Source organism: Corythoichthys intestinalis, chromosome 17, assembly GCF_030265065.1.
Source record: "Corythoichthys intestinalis isolate RoL2023-P3 chromosome 17, ASM3026506v1, whole genome shotgun sequence".
Classification (NCBI taxonomy): Eukaryota; Metazoa; Chordata; class Actinopteri; order Syngnathiformes; family Syngnathidae; genus Corythoichthys; species Corythoichthys intestinalis.
Genome location: NC_080411.1, coordinates 42,676,118 through 42,692,998, shown reverse-complemented (window position 1 = coordinate 42,692,998; position 16,881 = coordinate 42,676,118). Strand labels below are relative to the sequence as shown.

Below are 16,881 nucleotides of genomic sequence, written 5' to 3'. Positions count from 1 at the left end.
TTTCTTTTTTTTTCTGTTCCCCCATAACCCCTTCCTGTTCGCTGCTTTGTCATAATAAGGTATGTTGAATGATCACAATGGGAGTATGTCATGCTCTCAATGTGAAACATTAAAACTGTTCAGACCAACCATTTAGACTTCCATTCTCTGTGTCAAACAGCTGAACAGAACAGGTTAAAAAAAATAAATAAATCAAAATGTCTGTCATTTTTATCTTAGAATCAAAACCCTAATCAATGTCTAATATTTCATTAAAAAAAAAACACTTCAAAAAATTATTCAGTCACATATTTTAAAGTTTTAAACAAATTACATCACAATGAAAAAAATGGTGTCTGTAAATAAGTCACAGATATCTACCTCATAACTATCGCTTAATTGCATTTTTTTTTTTTTTTACTGTCGCATTTTCCCCGATATGTTAGACTCTAACATCGATTATTTATCATCTAACAGTTAGATGATAAATAATTGAGCCAAACAAAAAAAGTTGAAAAAAAAAACGTTTAAAAGGGTAAATATATGAAAAAGAAAATCTCGACCACTCCTTGATGTCTGCGATTTCTGCATCATGACCCTTGTTATATTACCATGTTTCACCCATGAAATCCCCCAAAAATCCGGCTGTGGCCATTCACATCTGTGTCTTGCACTCGGTGATACATGCTACATGGAGTTTTTGGATCTAAACAACAGTAAGTACGCGATAATATCCCATTAAAATCATGGCGTCTTTAATTATGCTCTCTCATGCTCTCACCTCCAGTTAGGGGTTCGCTGTTTAAAATGTTTTATTTTTTTTTTAAATGCCCTCCTGTTCAAAAGTTTTCTTCCCCCAGAAAATTGAGATTTTAAGCTTTCCAATGATGTATCACACATGCATATAGGACAATTTTGAAATTTGGCCAAATTGCGGGTCTCAGAGCGGAACTTCAAGTCACCTAAGTGTTTTCTGCCATTTGAAAGTGCAGAACAATAAATACGTGCAAGAGAATACTAATTTAACATCACAAAAAATGAAATATTATAGAAATAATCAAATGTGGAGATTCTACTTCTGACTAGTTGGCTCAGACGCGTTGACTACAATAGAAGAGACGAAATCAAATACATTTTTGGGCGTAAATACAAGTACACACACTTAGTATCTGGTGAATAACATACCGACACATAGTCAACACTCACTGACCTCTTAATGATTTTATCTTATTAAGCATTAAAGCAACACTAGGGAACTTTTCAGTTTTGATCAATTTTAGCGACGCAGGTGGACAAAAACGGCAGTGTTTTGCCTTAAGGAATACTGCGTTTCCCATGAGGACCAGCGCACAATGTTGTAAAATTTTGATCGCCTGCAGATGGATTAAACATTACAGTTTCCAGCGGCTGTGTGAAGGATGAATAGTAATGAGTAGTGACGGTGAGATGAAGCTTCATGAGGCATGTAACCACTTCACAACTCTCCTTCAAAAACCCTCATTTTGAATGTAGCCAGAGGTGTTTGTATACTGTAGCGAGCTGTCAAACCGCGCGGCAAAATCTAAAGCACTCCCTGAAGCAATCAGTGGTACAGCTGGGTAGCGAGGCTTCGGACGTCGTTTTCAGAACCTCCCATAAATGAAGCGAGCCTTGGAACACACTTCGTGGAAACGTCCCTTCATTGCTTGACACACGCTTCGAAGGATCGGCACACCTCGTTACAACACTCCAGTTGTGGCTAAACCATAGATTTCATGATATTGACGGGTCAGATTCAATTTTCAGTGCGTCAGGCCTTCAAGTAGGGGGCCATCCCACAATCCGCTTCAGTTATTCGCTGCTATTTATGTTATTTATGTTGAAAAAGTTTGAAAGCTATAACGCATGCAAACAGGAAAAATTGTCTCAGGAGTGATTTGTTCAAGGATTCAAGGTAATTATATTTTTCGTACCATGCATGCATTTTAAAATGTGAATAAAAACAAAGGGAGAAAATAGCCACAACAGTATTGTCATTATACTTCGCAGTATATCGGTAAAATAAATGCTAACTGCGCAGTTTTTTTTTTTTTTGCTTTTAACCAAGAATCGAGACTGTTTTACGTCCATATTTATAAAGAATTCAGGGATTTAAGCATTTATTCACAAGAATTTTCAACACAAAAAGCTCTTTGTTGTACTAAGGGGGCCGACACAATGAGCTAACTAGCAGCACATTTGACATATTTACGTAAAATAAATGCTAACTGCACGTTTGTTTTTGCTTTTAACCAAGAATCGAGAATGTTTTACGTCCATATCTATATAGAATTCAGGGATTTAAGAGTTTATTCACAAGAATCTTCAACGGAAAAAGCTCTTTGTTTATATATGGCAGCCGCTAATTTGCTTACTGACTAGCATCATAGTTTGCAATATTTAAGTAAAATAAACGCTAACTGCACGGGTTTTTTTTTTTTGCTTTTAACCAAGCATTGAGACCAATTTACGTCCATATCTATAACGAATTTGGGGATTTAAGCATTTATTCACAAGAATCTTCACTGGAAAATCTCTGTTTACATAAGGTGGCCACTAGCTACATTTACTAACAGACTAGCATTGTACTTTGACATTTTTACGTAAAATAAATGCTAACTGCACTTTTTTTTTTTTTTTGCTTTTAACCAAGAATCGAGTCTGTTTTACGCCGATATCTATAAAGATTTCAGGGATTTAAGCGTTTATCCACAAGAAGTTTCAATGGAAAAAGCTCTGTCTGCGTTTCTGCTCGGTCAGCTTTGACGGAGACAGGCCCATTATGAAGTCTATGGCTAAACAATAGCATATGACGGTGTTGAAAATAAAAAATGTTTGATTTTGTACCATATATTCTCCGGCCGGTATCCTGGTAGCCTTCCATTTTTCTTTTTGTCTCCTCGAATGACCTTGATGACCGAACGAACGATTTTCTTTTGACTCAGTGAAAATACTCATCCCTGATTCGGACCATGGACTTGGAATCGAATCAGGTTTTCTTTTGCCAAGTAATCGCTAATTAATCAATGAAGAAAACACAATCAGACTAGGTTCTCAGTCGTCATTCTCTTTTTATTTGCTTGTGCCATATCTGCATCCAGGTATTAGGATCAGCAACCAGCAGGCCCCATTATGAAGTCTATGGCTAAACAATAGCATATGACGGTGTTGAAAATAAAAAATGTTTGATTTTGTACCATATATTCTCCGGCCGGTATCCTGGTAGCCTTCCATTTTTCTTTTTGTCTCCTCGAATGACCTTGATGACCGAACGAACGATTTTCTTTTGACTCAGTGAAAATACTCATCCCTGATTCGGACCATGGACTTGGAATCGAATCAGGTTTTCTTTTGCCAAGTAATCGCTAATTAATCAATGAAGAAAACACAATCAGACTAGGTTCTCAGTCGTCATTCTCTTTTTATTTGCTTGTGCCATATCTGCATCCAGGTATTAGGATCAGCAACCAGCAGGCCCCTCCAGCAGGTAAAACAGAGATTTTTGCAGGAATAAAACAAATACATTAAAATCAGAGCATGTCTCGAATATCATGTAAACACTCATTTTGTTTCGACTGTGTGTTCCGCTCAGATAGAAGTGCGTATGTTTCTCATGCTTCATTCCAAAATGCTTTTGTGTTTTACAACACAGTAGAATAACATTGATTTCAAATCTCTTTCCTACAGTAGCCAGATGTAATCTGGCTTCATTCTCGATAAACGCAAAAAACATGCATTAGTCTGATGAGAACACTTGAGGAGATAATAAACAGGCTTGTAAAGAACTGCCATCTTAAGTTAGCTTGGGTGATTTGGGAGAGATGACTTGAATACAGCAGTTGCCGACTGTAAGTATCTAATATATCTTGACGTTTTAAGGTGCATTTTGAGAGTTGCTGCTCTTGTTTTGCTCATCGAACAAAAGCATCAACAAAGCACCCTGAGAAACCTTCACTCGGGAAAGGGTTAAGCCGAGAGGCAAATTGCAAAATGCCATGAGGGACTTCATGGGCATTTCATGCATACGTGATCAAAAAGTGCTCTTTGCTAAATATCCAAATGTTCTCTTTTTAGTGTGTCCATACAGAAACATTCAAAAGTTGGATTGTGACAATTCTAGACATGAAGAGAAGAGTGGACAGTGATGCTACAATAGATTAGAGAGGGTAACAAATAAAAGTTGACAAACGATAGATTTTTTTGTCTTGTTTTTTTTCTCAATATATATAATCATACTATATTCATATACTGTATGTCAAACCAATGTAACTAAGAAGAATAGCAGCAGGTTTTTATTCTTTTTTTTGTTTATGTTAAGATTTTTTTGGGACTCTGTTTCTGGCTGAAGGGGGTGATGGGAGCTGCACTCGAAGACACCTGAACAGATTTAGGGGACGGATTGAGCTCATCCAAACGGTCTAAACCACTGGGGAGATCACATTCGTAATATAGAGGTTTTCACACGAGAAGCTTTAGTGGAGATTTTTAAGCATGCGTTTGTGATTCTGTTGTCAACTGCATGCAAAAATATCTCCACTGATTTGGACAACCGAAGTGGTGAGACAGTTGGGATGAGCGGGACGGGGACCTCTTTCTATGAGCCGCAAACAGGCTGCAGCGGCGGGCAGGGCGAGGAGCTGCCTTCTACCCCGAGGACCTCCTCTGGAACAACCCCCGTTGTTGCGGTGACTCCATCTTCGTTGTACAGGCGTTTTATATCGTCGTAGAAGTCGTCCACCTCCATCTCCTCCACCTGAAGACGTGCATTAATTAAGCCATTAACAGGCATGAAAATGGGTCATGGGTTAAAAAGGTGAGAAGTGTGTGGAGGAAATATGTTCCGGTACACTGTACAACTAGGGTTGTCCCAAACGACTTATTTTCTCCCGATTAGTCAGCCTAATCCTAACCCTAACCTTTTTTATGATTAGTCGACTAATCTAAACCCCCCCCCCCTTTTTTTCTACTAATTTAGCAATTAAATTTTTGACGACGCTCATTAATTCACAAAAACATCTTGGAACACTTAAATTCTTTATTAAAGTACAAATAAACACGTAAATAACAGCAATAAATCACAAATAAACACTGAGGTCAAATTAACGAGTGCAAAAGAATGGAATGTAAACAGATTCAGAACAATGACTTCATCTTTCCAACTTGATTCAAAAACAATTCTTAAAAAAATATATCTAGTAGTCGATCGGGTCCGATCACGTCATTTTCAAAGTATCGGAATCGGCAAAAAAATCGGCAAAAATGCCTTTTTTTAATATTTTAATTAAATCGTTTTCTAATTGTATTTAACGTTACAGACATAACATGTTACACTCATCCAGAGTCTTTAATTTAGGTTTAAGGTAGGGTTATCGAAAATATCCCGATATCAAAAATATCCCGATAACGGCGTCAATGAATTTATTAAAAAATGTGTCACGTTACAATATTTATCGCTATTAATATATGCGCTGCACGACCCTCTTACTCATTGTCGCGCTCAATGTGTAATGACGCCATTTTCCCTGTATAGTGAGATAAACAGCAGCACAAAATGAGTAGAGTGAATTATGACAGCCTTTGGAGTCTTCCTTCAATCAGCTATAACCTAGCAATTCCTCTCCCCATGATTAGAAATATCATGGGAAGCAATGTGGGGCAATTGATCTTTCTCTTAACACCTTAAATTCTTTCCCAAAGCAGAGGAGATATATCCATTGGTAGCATGACGCACAGTCATGGTTTTACTTCCCATATAGTTCCACTTCCCATCATGCATTGGGGCATGACTGCAGTATCAATTACTGAAAGCTCAACAAATACACTAGATGGCAATATTTAGTCACAATAGACAAAGTGACAAGTCTTTCTATCCGTGGATCCCTCTCACAGAAAGAATGTTAATAATGTAAATGCCATCTTGAGGATTTATTGTCATCAAACAAATACAGTACTTATTGTATTATGTATGTTGAATGTATATATTCGTCCGAGTTTTATTCATTCATTTTTTTCTTAATGCATTGCCAAAATGTATATGATCGGGAAAAATTATCGGGAATGATTGGAATTGAATCGGGAGCAAAAAAAAGCAATCAGATCGGGAAATATCGGGATCGGCAGATACTCAAACTAAAACGATCGGGATCAGATCGGGAGCAAAAAACATGATCGGAACAACCCTATATATAATAGTATTATAATCATTGCCAATCAGATTTTTCATAAGAGTGTCATTTTAAAGATATTCTTCGTGTAGAATCTGAATTCTGAAGTATGTGGGATTAACTCCAGAAATTGTTATTTATATGGCGAACATAAGCCTGCCGCGATATGCAATAATTCCATTTATCGCACGGTAAATGAAAATGAAAGCAGTCATTTCCCCGCTGCAATTTATCGCCTCATGTGCGCGCGTACGGGTGTGCGCGCGCGTGCAGCAGATGTGCGGCAGACGTGCTGTTAAAAGTTCAGCTTCCTTGTTACCAACAGCGCAATATGCTGTGACGAGGATTCACTCTGCTTTATTGACTTCTGGGTATGTTCATTTTATACATTTGAGTTTGTGTGACCATCATTTAATGGGGGGCTGCGGGGCCGAGTGCACTGTCGGCGTACAGCAATGAGCGAGCAGAATGAGGAAAATGGATGGAAAATGCTGATTTCCAAGCCAAACTCCACAGCCCCGGTGTGGCAATATTTTGATTTTAAACCAAATGAAAATGGCGAGGCAACCAAAAAGGATGAACCAGTCTGCAAAATGTGTTTGGAGGTCGTTTCAACAAAGAGGGCCAACACAACAAATCTAGATGCTAATTTGAAACACTATCACCCTCTTTAGTTTTCACTGCTTAGTAAGAAAACGGCATTGCAACAAGCGGAGCCTTCCTCGTCACGGCAATCGACAATTACAGAGGTAATCGGTTGATTTGAAAAATACAAACGAGATCCCGCAAAATGGTGTTCCATCACGGAAAGTGTAGTCCGATACATTGCTGAAGAAATGAGACCGTTTTACCTCTGTTTAATGTTTGACACTTTCTAGGTTCATACTGCAGGTCTTAATGCACGAATCCGATTTTTTCGTGTTTTTCCGACTCAAGTGAAGCATTAACTGGACGGTTTGAACGTGTCAAGTCGCATAAAAGTGGACCATTTCAAATCCGATCTGGGTCACTTTCGTATGAGGTCTAAATCTGATCTGGGCCACATTTTTCCAGAATGTGGCTGGCGGTCTGAACTTTCAAGTCTCCCGAATCGGAGTTCATGCAGCAATGATGTCCGCAAAGCGAAAGCGGCAGGCAGGACGGGAGCGATATAGCTGTGCATTAGCTTCTAGCTTGAACTCTGCTTTTATGCAGAAGCGGGCTTGACCACAGTCATAAAAAAATAAATGAAGAAAAGGATAAGCCTGACAATTTTCGATTTTCATTCCAAGTACCGAATGAACAATATTTCAGTATTGCTTCCACGGCTGAGACGGGGCAAATTGACACACCTACGTCATGTCACGCACCCAAGTCAAGGCTTATGTGCATGCGTGTATGCGTTCTATCAGTCCATATAAACTTTGAATAAAAAACTGAACTGGGATTATTGATTGATGTCTGTTATTTGTGTCATCTTTTTGGAAATCCAAATATGATCACCCTGGAATGACATACAGCTAGCATGTGTAATTTGTTTTCATGCTTCTGCGCACTCTCGGATTGCGAATTAGTGCTCATGCGTGATACTTGAACGGGCTCCCTGGACAAAGGCAGTCTAAACTGGCACGTCAAAAAAACCAGACATGACAAAAAATTGGATTGGTGCATTAAGAACTGAAGTATGAACCCAGCCTTAGTAAAGCCAAGTTTTTGTTATTGCTACTTAATTAATGTATTTTTCTCTGTTGTTGTTGACGTGCAATTGTTTGTGTTACTACAACTATATACTGCTGTGCCTAAATGCTTAAGTTATTGAAGTGCAATTGTATTTTTTCTTGAAAAAGACATTTTATTTATTCTGTGTTTCTGTGCGGTATTGATATTGTTGTCTTCTACTTGAAAGAGGCATGGTCTATTGTTTTTAGTTGTGATTTCTAAAAAAGTATTTTTGAATTTAAGAGTAAACGTTTATTGCGTTTAAATGGGTGTAGTTAACATCTAAAGATGTCCCGATCACGTCATTTTCAAAGTATCGGAATCGGCAAATAAATATCGGACATGCCTTTTTTAAATATATATATATATATATTTTATTTATATCGTTTTCTAATTGTATTTAACGTTACAGACAAAATGTCTTACACTCATCCAGAGTAGTTTTGGCTTAAAGTAGGGCTATCAAATTTATTGCGTTAACAGCAGTAATTAATTTTTTAAAATTAATCACGTTAAATAATTAACGCATGCGCTGCACAACCCACTCACGCATTGTCGCGTTCAATCTATAAAGACGCCGCTTTACCTATAGATTGCGCTAAAAGGCAGCGATTAATGAGTAGAGAGAATTTTGACAGCCTTTGGAGCCATTTTTTTATGTGGCTAAAGCCTTCCAATACCTCTCTCAGCAATTACGTGGGAGGCAATGTGGGGAAGAAAGGTAGTAGTTGATCATTTTCTTAACACCCTATGTTCTTTCCCGTCGCAGAGAAGATATATCAATTGGTGCCCCTATGCACAGTCATGGTTGCACTTCCCATCATGCATTTGAGCAGTTAAATGGCTGCAGTATCATTTACTGAAAGCTCAACAAATACACTAGATTGCAATGTTTAGTCAGAATATACAAAGTCACATTTATCCTATAAGAATTACAAGTCTTTCTATCCATGGATCCCTCTCACAGAAACAATGTTAATAATGTAAATGTCATCTTGAGGATTTATTGTCATAATAAACAAATACAGTACTTATGTACTGTATTTTGAATATATATATTCGTCCGAGTTTTATTCATTTTTTTCTTAATGCATTGCCAAAATGTATATGATCGGGAAAAATTATCAGGAATGATTGGAATTGAATCGGGAGCAAAAAAAAAAGCAATCGGATCGGGAAATATCGGGATTGGCAGATACTCAAACTAAAACGATCGGGATCGGATCGGGAGCAAAAAACATGATCGGAACAACCCTATTAATATCACTTAATATTATTAATATATACTGTATTCTTACTGTGTTATTGTAAATTGGTTAAAAAAAATTGAGGGGGGGGGGGGCGCAATAATATCGCATATCACAATAATTTAGGAGAGAATTTATCACCCACTAAAATTTGTTATCGCGACAGGCCTAGACGAATATGACATGCTTTCATTTTTTAAATGTTCACCGGAAGTAATTCGCTAAACCGCTAACCGTGAGTTTTACACTCCGCAAAAAAAGTAATTTTTGTCACTGCATGTGGTGTCAGTAATAGATTTATTTTCACAAATTTTTTCATTTGCAAATGCTGTTAACCAGCGATTTTTCATGTTTGAAGTGTCACCTTTCAACCGCAAGTTTGCGTTTTGGAGAAGACTGCCTATGTTTTACAGCAGGCTAAAGTAGGTTGTCTTTCCCCCCCATTAGCCTCAATGTAGCAACACTAAAGTTTACAGTGTTTAATATAGATGTGTTCCCTTATTTTGTATGTCTGAACTTTAATTCTACAGTGTGTTCAATTCAATTCAATTCAATTTTATTTTTTATAGCCCTAAATCACAACAAGGTTGTCTCAAAGGGCTTTGCAGAGGCAATATGATACACAGTCAGAAACAGCAAATGAAGTAAACAAAGATGAATAAATAAAGTTCAAGTCCTGGGCATCCAGTGTGTTGATGACCAATAAACATCTGTTAAAGGAACTGGAGTCTCATATGCCATCAACACGCACGAGTACACGCACGCACAAATGTATGCACGCACGTGGCGATAAAACGCAGCCGTGAAAATTATCGCCCTCATTTTTATTTACCATGCTGTAAATGGACTCATTGCATATTGCGACAGGCTGAGCAACTTCAATAAAACGTCGTTAGTTAGGCGCTTTAGGTGTTCATTCACGGCCGAAGTACAGCCAAGCTTGGCATTGAAGAGACAGGACACAACAGTGTACGCTCCTTTGTTTCGTTGAAATAAGTCAATGTTTTGGCCACTTTGGTGCGCTTTCTTGGCTTTGTAGTTTGTGCCGCTTTCCCCGCTTGAAATGTCTGACATAAAAAAAAATCTCACGACCCCCCCCCCCCCCTTAAAAATTTTCTCCTCAGATCTACACAATTCACGTAGGTCACCCTTTCTGACTTCAAAACGGCGAATTTCACCGAAAGGTGAGAGATATTCAAGCCTGTATTAATGAAATTGGCTCGATCCTGGCCGAGTTGATATTACCTTGCGCTTTGCGGAGGCCTTGCAGCGTAAGATGACTTTGTGCAGGCGGTTGAGGTGACACAAGGCCTTCGGGGGAGAGAGGAGAGCCGGCGGGCAGCCGTGGTTGGCGGGCTGTCGCTGCCCCTCCTCCGCTCTAGCTGCTGGTGTAGAAGAGTTGGTGAGGCCCTCTGAAAAGATGAGAAACATACATCTTAAGTAAGTAAGTGGCCCTCAGTACATATCGCGTAAATGTAATACCCCGAGGGTTCTGGGCTGGAGGCTGCAGAATGGTTTGGCTGCGAAGAGGTTGATAGATGTAGACAGTGTTTGGAGGCAGGGAAGCTCTCGGGGTGGAAAGACTGCACGCAACGAGCTCTCGACTCCTAATCAACTCGGAGGTGTCGATCTAAAAGAGAAACAGAAATCATACCTATGTTGAGACACAATACCATCTATTTTGTCAAGAGCACCAATCCCTTCAGAAGGAGAGCAACCCTTGACCTGATACTGTCGAACCAGTGTTGTTTTCGTCAAGGATGTCTATAACGAAAATATTTCGTCAACAAAAACTAAGTCTCCAGCCTTGCACACATGGTAAGATATGTTTTCATATCTTGATCAGAGAGAATATGCAAACTTTCTTTAGCCTTTAAAGGTCTGTGCTAAGTGATCATCACACGCTAAATGTAACTTGTAGCATTAGCGTTCATGTTGACAATAGGCTAATGCTAGCAGCAAGCTTAAACTCTAGCACAACTGTTATTACGTACAGCTACTGGCGTCCAGGTGGGTACAATTAATGGAAAATAATGTACTGTTTTCCTGCTGAGTGTGTATTCCCACCAATATGTGGTACAATATGAGCTACATTATGTGCTCGTCTGTCAATGTTCATCCGAAATAGTTGGAAACCTTTATTTATTTATATATGTATTATTTGAATAAAATAAAATTTTACACACGAAAACAATTTTTAGTAATCGTAGACTACAACTAAACGAAATTAGTCTTAACTTTTCGTCAACAAAAATTAGACGAAGACAAACACATTTGAGATGACTAAACTATGACTTACACTAATAAGTATCATCGCCCAAAAGAGTAGGACGAAAATTAAAAGGGCTGCCGAGTTCCACTTAGAAACAGTGTTGATTAGTTGTGCCTTCACTTACAACCAAAGGTGTGTCTATAATTCAATGTTGTTAAGAAACGTACCAGAAACCTAAAGACATGGCATCATCATCTAGATTTTTCTCAGTAGTTTAATGGCATAGTAATATTTAGTGTTGTTAATCTTACTTTAAAACAAAAAGTAAGAGTAATTAGTTACTCAGCAAAGTAACAGTCGTTACTTCTCATGTTCTACACGTTATTACATTATACGTGTATTTTTTTTTTTAATTTCACCTATATAAGAGTTTAGCGGTATACAAACTAACTTTCAAATGCTTTGAGATAAAAAGGCCTATTGTTTTTCTGAACCCGCACCTAACTGTGACCCCCGTACCAAGGTACATACTGAACTGTGACTTGTGTTTATCGTCACACCCCTAATAAATATATTTTTTTCAATATGTAGGTGAGGCTCTGAATTTCCTGCTTCTCCTATCTTTGCTCAAGTTGTTTTGATTAGAAAACATCTGTCACTCAAGAAAAGTTTAGGGAAAGCGACTATTTTTGGTTAAAAAAATATATATATCCTAATTTTCGCACTATAAGGCACACCTGACTATAAGCCGCCAACCACCAAATTTGGCACGAAAACGGCATTTGTTCATAGATAAGCCGCACTGGACTATAAGCCGTAGCTGTCCTGTAGTATGTATGTATGTATGTATGTATCTCATTAAGTATGTATTATGGGATATTTACACGAAAAAGATATTAACCAGTAGTAATACTTTTATTTGACAGTGGCATCATACCAATTACTCTGAACCAATTGGCTGCAAAGCTTCACTGCTTCAAGAAGCTTAATTTGGCCATCACTGTCAAACAGTCAACCTCTGCTGCCACCTGCTGTCAACACTGTTGTTGTCCAACATGCCTCCTAGCATGCATTACAGCGCTACAGATGTAAATTTACAATCAGAATTCATGTCCTGTGCTAATAATTTCTTCAGTTACTGTTCCAGTTGTTTCATTAATTGCTAGTAATGGTATTTGGTAACACTTTAATTCACAATAGCGCCATATGACTGTCATTAGATAATCATAATTATGAAATGACACTGTGATGAGCATTTATGAATGCTTATAACAGATGTCATTCTGTGTTATCCAGCAAATTATCTCACTTTTGAATGGATGTAAAAGATCCGAGCTGGACATAAATAGAGTTAGTGACATATATTGCCGGATGTCACTTCACGACATAAGCATTCAGTAATGCCCATGATATGAAGGCATGAAAATCTCTCACCTTTCGGCGAAATTCGCCGTTTTGAAGTCAAAAAAGGCGACCTACGTGAATTGCGTAGATCCGAGGAGAAATTCTTTTTGGGAGGGGGGGGGGGGGGGGGGGTCGAGAGGTTTTATTTAATTATTATTATTATTATCATCATGTGATTAACTTAATACGTAAACTGAGCACTTAAGAAAGCGGTTCTTTAACTGACGAGAACCAATCATCGGCCCAAGCTGCGTTCCATTATTCCAAACGTGCGCACTCCTTACGCGTGTACATGGAATGCACGGAGAGCCTTTGGTTGCATTGCAAAGCTGCTCAAACAAAAAGCAGGCCTTATCCACACCGGGGCAGATCAGAGCGCAGCATACACACTTGCCTGTATTTGCCAGCAGATTGAATTTGGTGAGTAATGGTTTCAATCGTTTTCACATTTAGCGATATAAAAAAGTTACTGCCATTCGTTGCAGCTTGCGTTGAACACTGCCAGAGCTAGCCAAATCTCCCATGAAAAAACAATAGCTCCCGTTAAATTGGCGTCGAGCTTGTGTATTTAGCGGTAATATAAATGAAGAAACACACTGTTGAGTCAAATTAAGCGGCATGCTCTCGGATGGAGGGGGGCGCCTCGTATTGCTCCCGTCGTCCACCTGAGAGGCGTTATTTTCGGCTGAGACTTGAGCTGACGGCTGGTGTCGGCACAACACCGGCCCGACGAGTGGTGGGAATGACTCTTGCTTCTTAAAGCTTTTCAGAAATACAGGGATCCCTCGTTTTTCGCGGTTAATGGGGACCAGAACCCGCCGCAATAAGTGAAATCCGCGAAGTAGCCCCCCCCCCCATTTTTTTGTGCATGTTCAATGTATTTATTCAGATTTTACATTGGAAAAAAGATACATATATAGAAGACATGCTTTTTCATTTTTTTCACCAAAGTATCATTTATAAATGGTTTTCAAGCACTTCAAAATGTAAGAATTATGATAAGTTTTAAACATGTTACTGCCCCACCGAATTATTTTTAAACAAGAATAAAGTAGTAAGAAAATGCTTGGCTTTATTAAATGCTTCATAGTGAGTCTACTCAAACCCTCTCAGGCTTTGTTAAACGGTGATTGACACATGTGCAAAGTTTTTCTTTTTATATATATTTTTTTGTTTGAAGCAACTTATTCGATTAAATAATAAAGACACAAATGTCCTAGCCAAAATGTGGCCCAAACGCAAAACAACATTACTTCAATGGAAAAATTTGTTTCAATCGAGAAAAATAGTTTTCAAATGCTTTTTTTTGTCTCAAATTTATTTTTGCAATCAAAAACAATTTTTTTTATTGAAGTGACTTTTTTGGGATTAAAAGTATATACTGTATTTTGATTGAAGCAACTTTGTTTTTGATAGAAGTAACTTTGTTTTTTGATTGAATAATAAAAACACAAATCTATCTCCATTGTTATTGAGAGAGAAAGAAATTAAGAAAGCTTTAAAACTAAAAGCCACCGGGGAGTCTGTTTTTTTGTTGTTGTTTTTTTGGTATATTTATATTTCATTCCATAGACATGCCTCGTAGGGAAAGGAGATTGAGGGATAAAAAAAGGAGTTGGATGAGGCTGCTAAAGGCAGTGGATACCTCATCAGCTGGGTGAATAGCAGACCTGGTAAGAACAAGTTTGCAAGGATAGTCGGGTATTAAATACATTTATAAACACAATTACAATGTTATTTTTCTATAAGATTTTATGTCATTGCTTTATTAATCAGTTGTTGTTAAGTATGGATAATAATGAAATTATACTTTTGAGAAAAATGTGCTGTTGGTGGCTCAGTGACCATCTGATGTGGTTTGTTCTCAGATGAACAAGTTGAGGAAGGAAGTTTTGATGCAGAGGTTGAAGGAAGAAAAGAGGCAGATTGACTGAGTCACAGCCAGAAAGTGTTGATGACAGTTTTGATTTCTATTCACTGTTGCCCCTTCCCAATTAAAGTATGTCACAGTCGCATCCAATTATTATCTAAAGCTGGTTAAAATTGAAGTTATGTTGTTTTAAGGTGTATTAAATACTTGTTCATGTGCCCCTTTTGATCTACGAGCACCCGCCCCTCCACCGGTCTCTGCACGGCCCTGCTGAAACACAGTGTGGGTCGACAGAGCTCAATATTTTGTTGGGGTATACAATACAGTGTACTGGAATATATTTCCTCCACACCCTTCTCACCTTTTTAACCCCTGACCCATTTTCATGCCTGGATATGTCATAAGTATCGATGACAGTCTTATGACAATGTTATGATGCCGCTCTGTAATAAATTGTTACCTATTAACCGAAAAAAATAATCAAATAAGCCGCACTGGACTATAAGCCGCAGAATTCAAAATGAAGGAAAAAAGTAGCGGCTTATAGTCCGAAAATTACAGTATATATGGCGGAAAAGACATACAAGTCGGAAAAAGTAGTTTCTGCTCTTGTACCCCTCTTTAAAATAAACTGCTGTATTTTAAGCCAAAAGAACTGTTGTGTTTGATAGAACTATATGTCTATATGCTGCCATAGCAGTTTCATGGCGAATTAAGCCCCCAAACTATTTTTAATTTGTCCGTTTTACCCTGGAGACCCCCATTCACAGACATGCACAACCACTTTGTTTCAACCCAGCCATAAAAAGAATTATATTTATTATTCGAAATGTCTATAATTTTTAGCTTAGAATCATTAATTGATGTAATCTTTTTTTTTTTTTAATGAGAATGAGAATGCTTTATTTTGGACATGAGAAAATAAAAGTAATAAACAAAAATAAAACAAAAAAATCAGACAAACCAATTATAATACTTGAGATAACAGCAACAATATTTTGACATTAATAATAATAATAAATATTATAATTTATTCATTGTGTCCAAAAAGGAGTTACTCCACGAACAGAAACACATGTAGTCCGTACCCTCTGATGCTGTAAGTGAAGCTCCCCTCTCAAACTGTAATGACCATCTCTGTTAGAAAACAACTTCTGTATATTGCCAGGAAGTAACATGTGGATAACCTTATACATGAGCTGAGCTGTTTGACAAAGAACCAAGTCCGTGAGTTTTAAAGTTCTGGATTTTAAAAATAATATATTAGTATGATCACTATAACCAGCATTATGCATTATTCTATGGCTCTTTTTTGCAAAATGGATAGTGAATTTAATGTACATTTATAAGTATTAACCCCTGACCTCGGCACAGTAGTGTAAATATGGCAGGATTAAAGAGCAGTAAAGAATGCGGAGTGATTTATTATCAAGAATGTGTTTTGCTGTATTCAGAACTGAAATGCTTCTTGCTAATTTACTTTGTATATGTTTTATATGAGCTTTCCAGTTAATGTCATCAATTACAACGCCAAGAAACTTATTTTCATGGACCCTTTCAATATTCACCCCGTCTATCTGTATCTGTACTTGACTATATTTATTGTGGCTGCTAAATAGCATAAATTTAGTTTTACTTAAGTTTAATGATAATTAGTTTCTATCAAACCATGCTTTTAGGTTACAAATCTCATCAGAAACCCTCCCCAGGAGTTCATGTAAGCCCCCCCCCCCGAGCAAAAGATACTAGTGTCATCTGCAAATAAAACTAATTTTAGTTTGCTTGAAACTTTGTATATGTCATTTATGTAAAGAATAAACAGTTTTGGACCTAACACTGAACCCTGAGGGTTGCCACAAGCAATGTCCAAGCATGATGAATGAATGAATGAATTTACTGTCATTGTCATCATCATCAAAAAAATCATTGACAGTTTCAGAGTGTGGAATTTTACCCGAAGGAAAGACGAAGACAAACAAGGAAGACGGGAAAAGCAGATGCTTATCGAAACCCGTCCCCCAACAGCCCGGGACGCACAAACAGCATATTGTGTATCAGTCCAGTCATAGTCTTACACATTTCGTTCAAAAGACATTGATTGCCATGGATTTTCACATATTGTCAATTTGAGTGAGTTCATTGTATCAGTTGATGTCCAATTAGTTGAAGGGAGGGAAGGCCTGGGGTGCTATGGAGGCTCGCTTGTGCTGTATCCGCTTCAGGAGATTAGTCATCATCCTCCCTTGCCCGGTTTGCTCGAGCGAGTCCCTCATGATCACGCAGCTCCGC

The 16,881-nt window shown here is 37.9% G+C and overlaps 1 protein-coding gene across 1 annotated transcript in view; it reads right to left on the bottom strand.

Annotated features, from left to right (window-relative positions):
• Positions 1–3,398: 3,398 nt before the first annotated feature.
• The window catches only part of ccni (cyclin I), a 35,468-nt gene continuing 21,985 nt past the window's right edge, over positions 3,399–16,881 (bottom strand). Inside the window, exons 8-10 of the mRNA XM_057818782.1 lie at positions 10,589–10,736; positions 10,352–10,518; positions 3,399–4,750 (exon numbers count right to left, since the gene is read on the bottom strand). Of these exons, the coding sequence (XP_057674765.1) occupies positions 4,592–4,750; positions 10,352–10,518; positions 10,589–10,736 (474 nt within the window). The 3' untranslated portion in view covers positions 3,399–4,591. The remainder of the gene's footprint in view (positions 4,751–10,351; positions 10,519–10,588; positions 10,737–16,881) is intronic.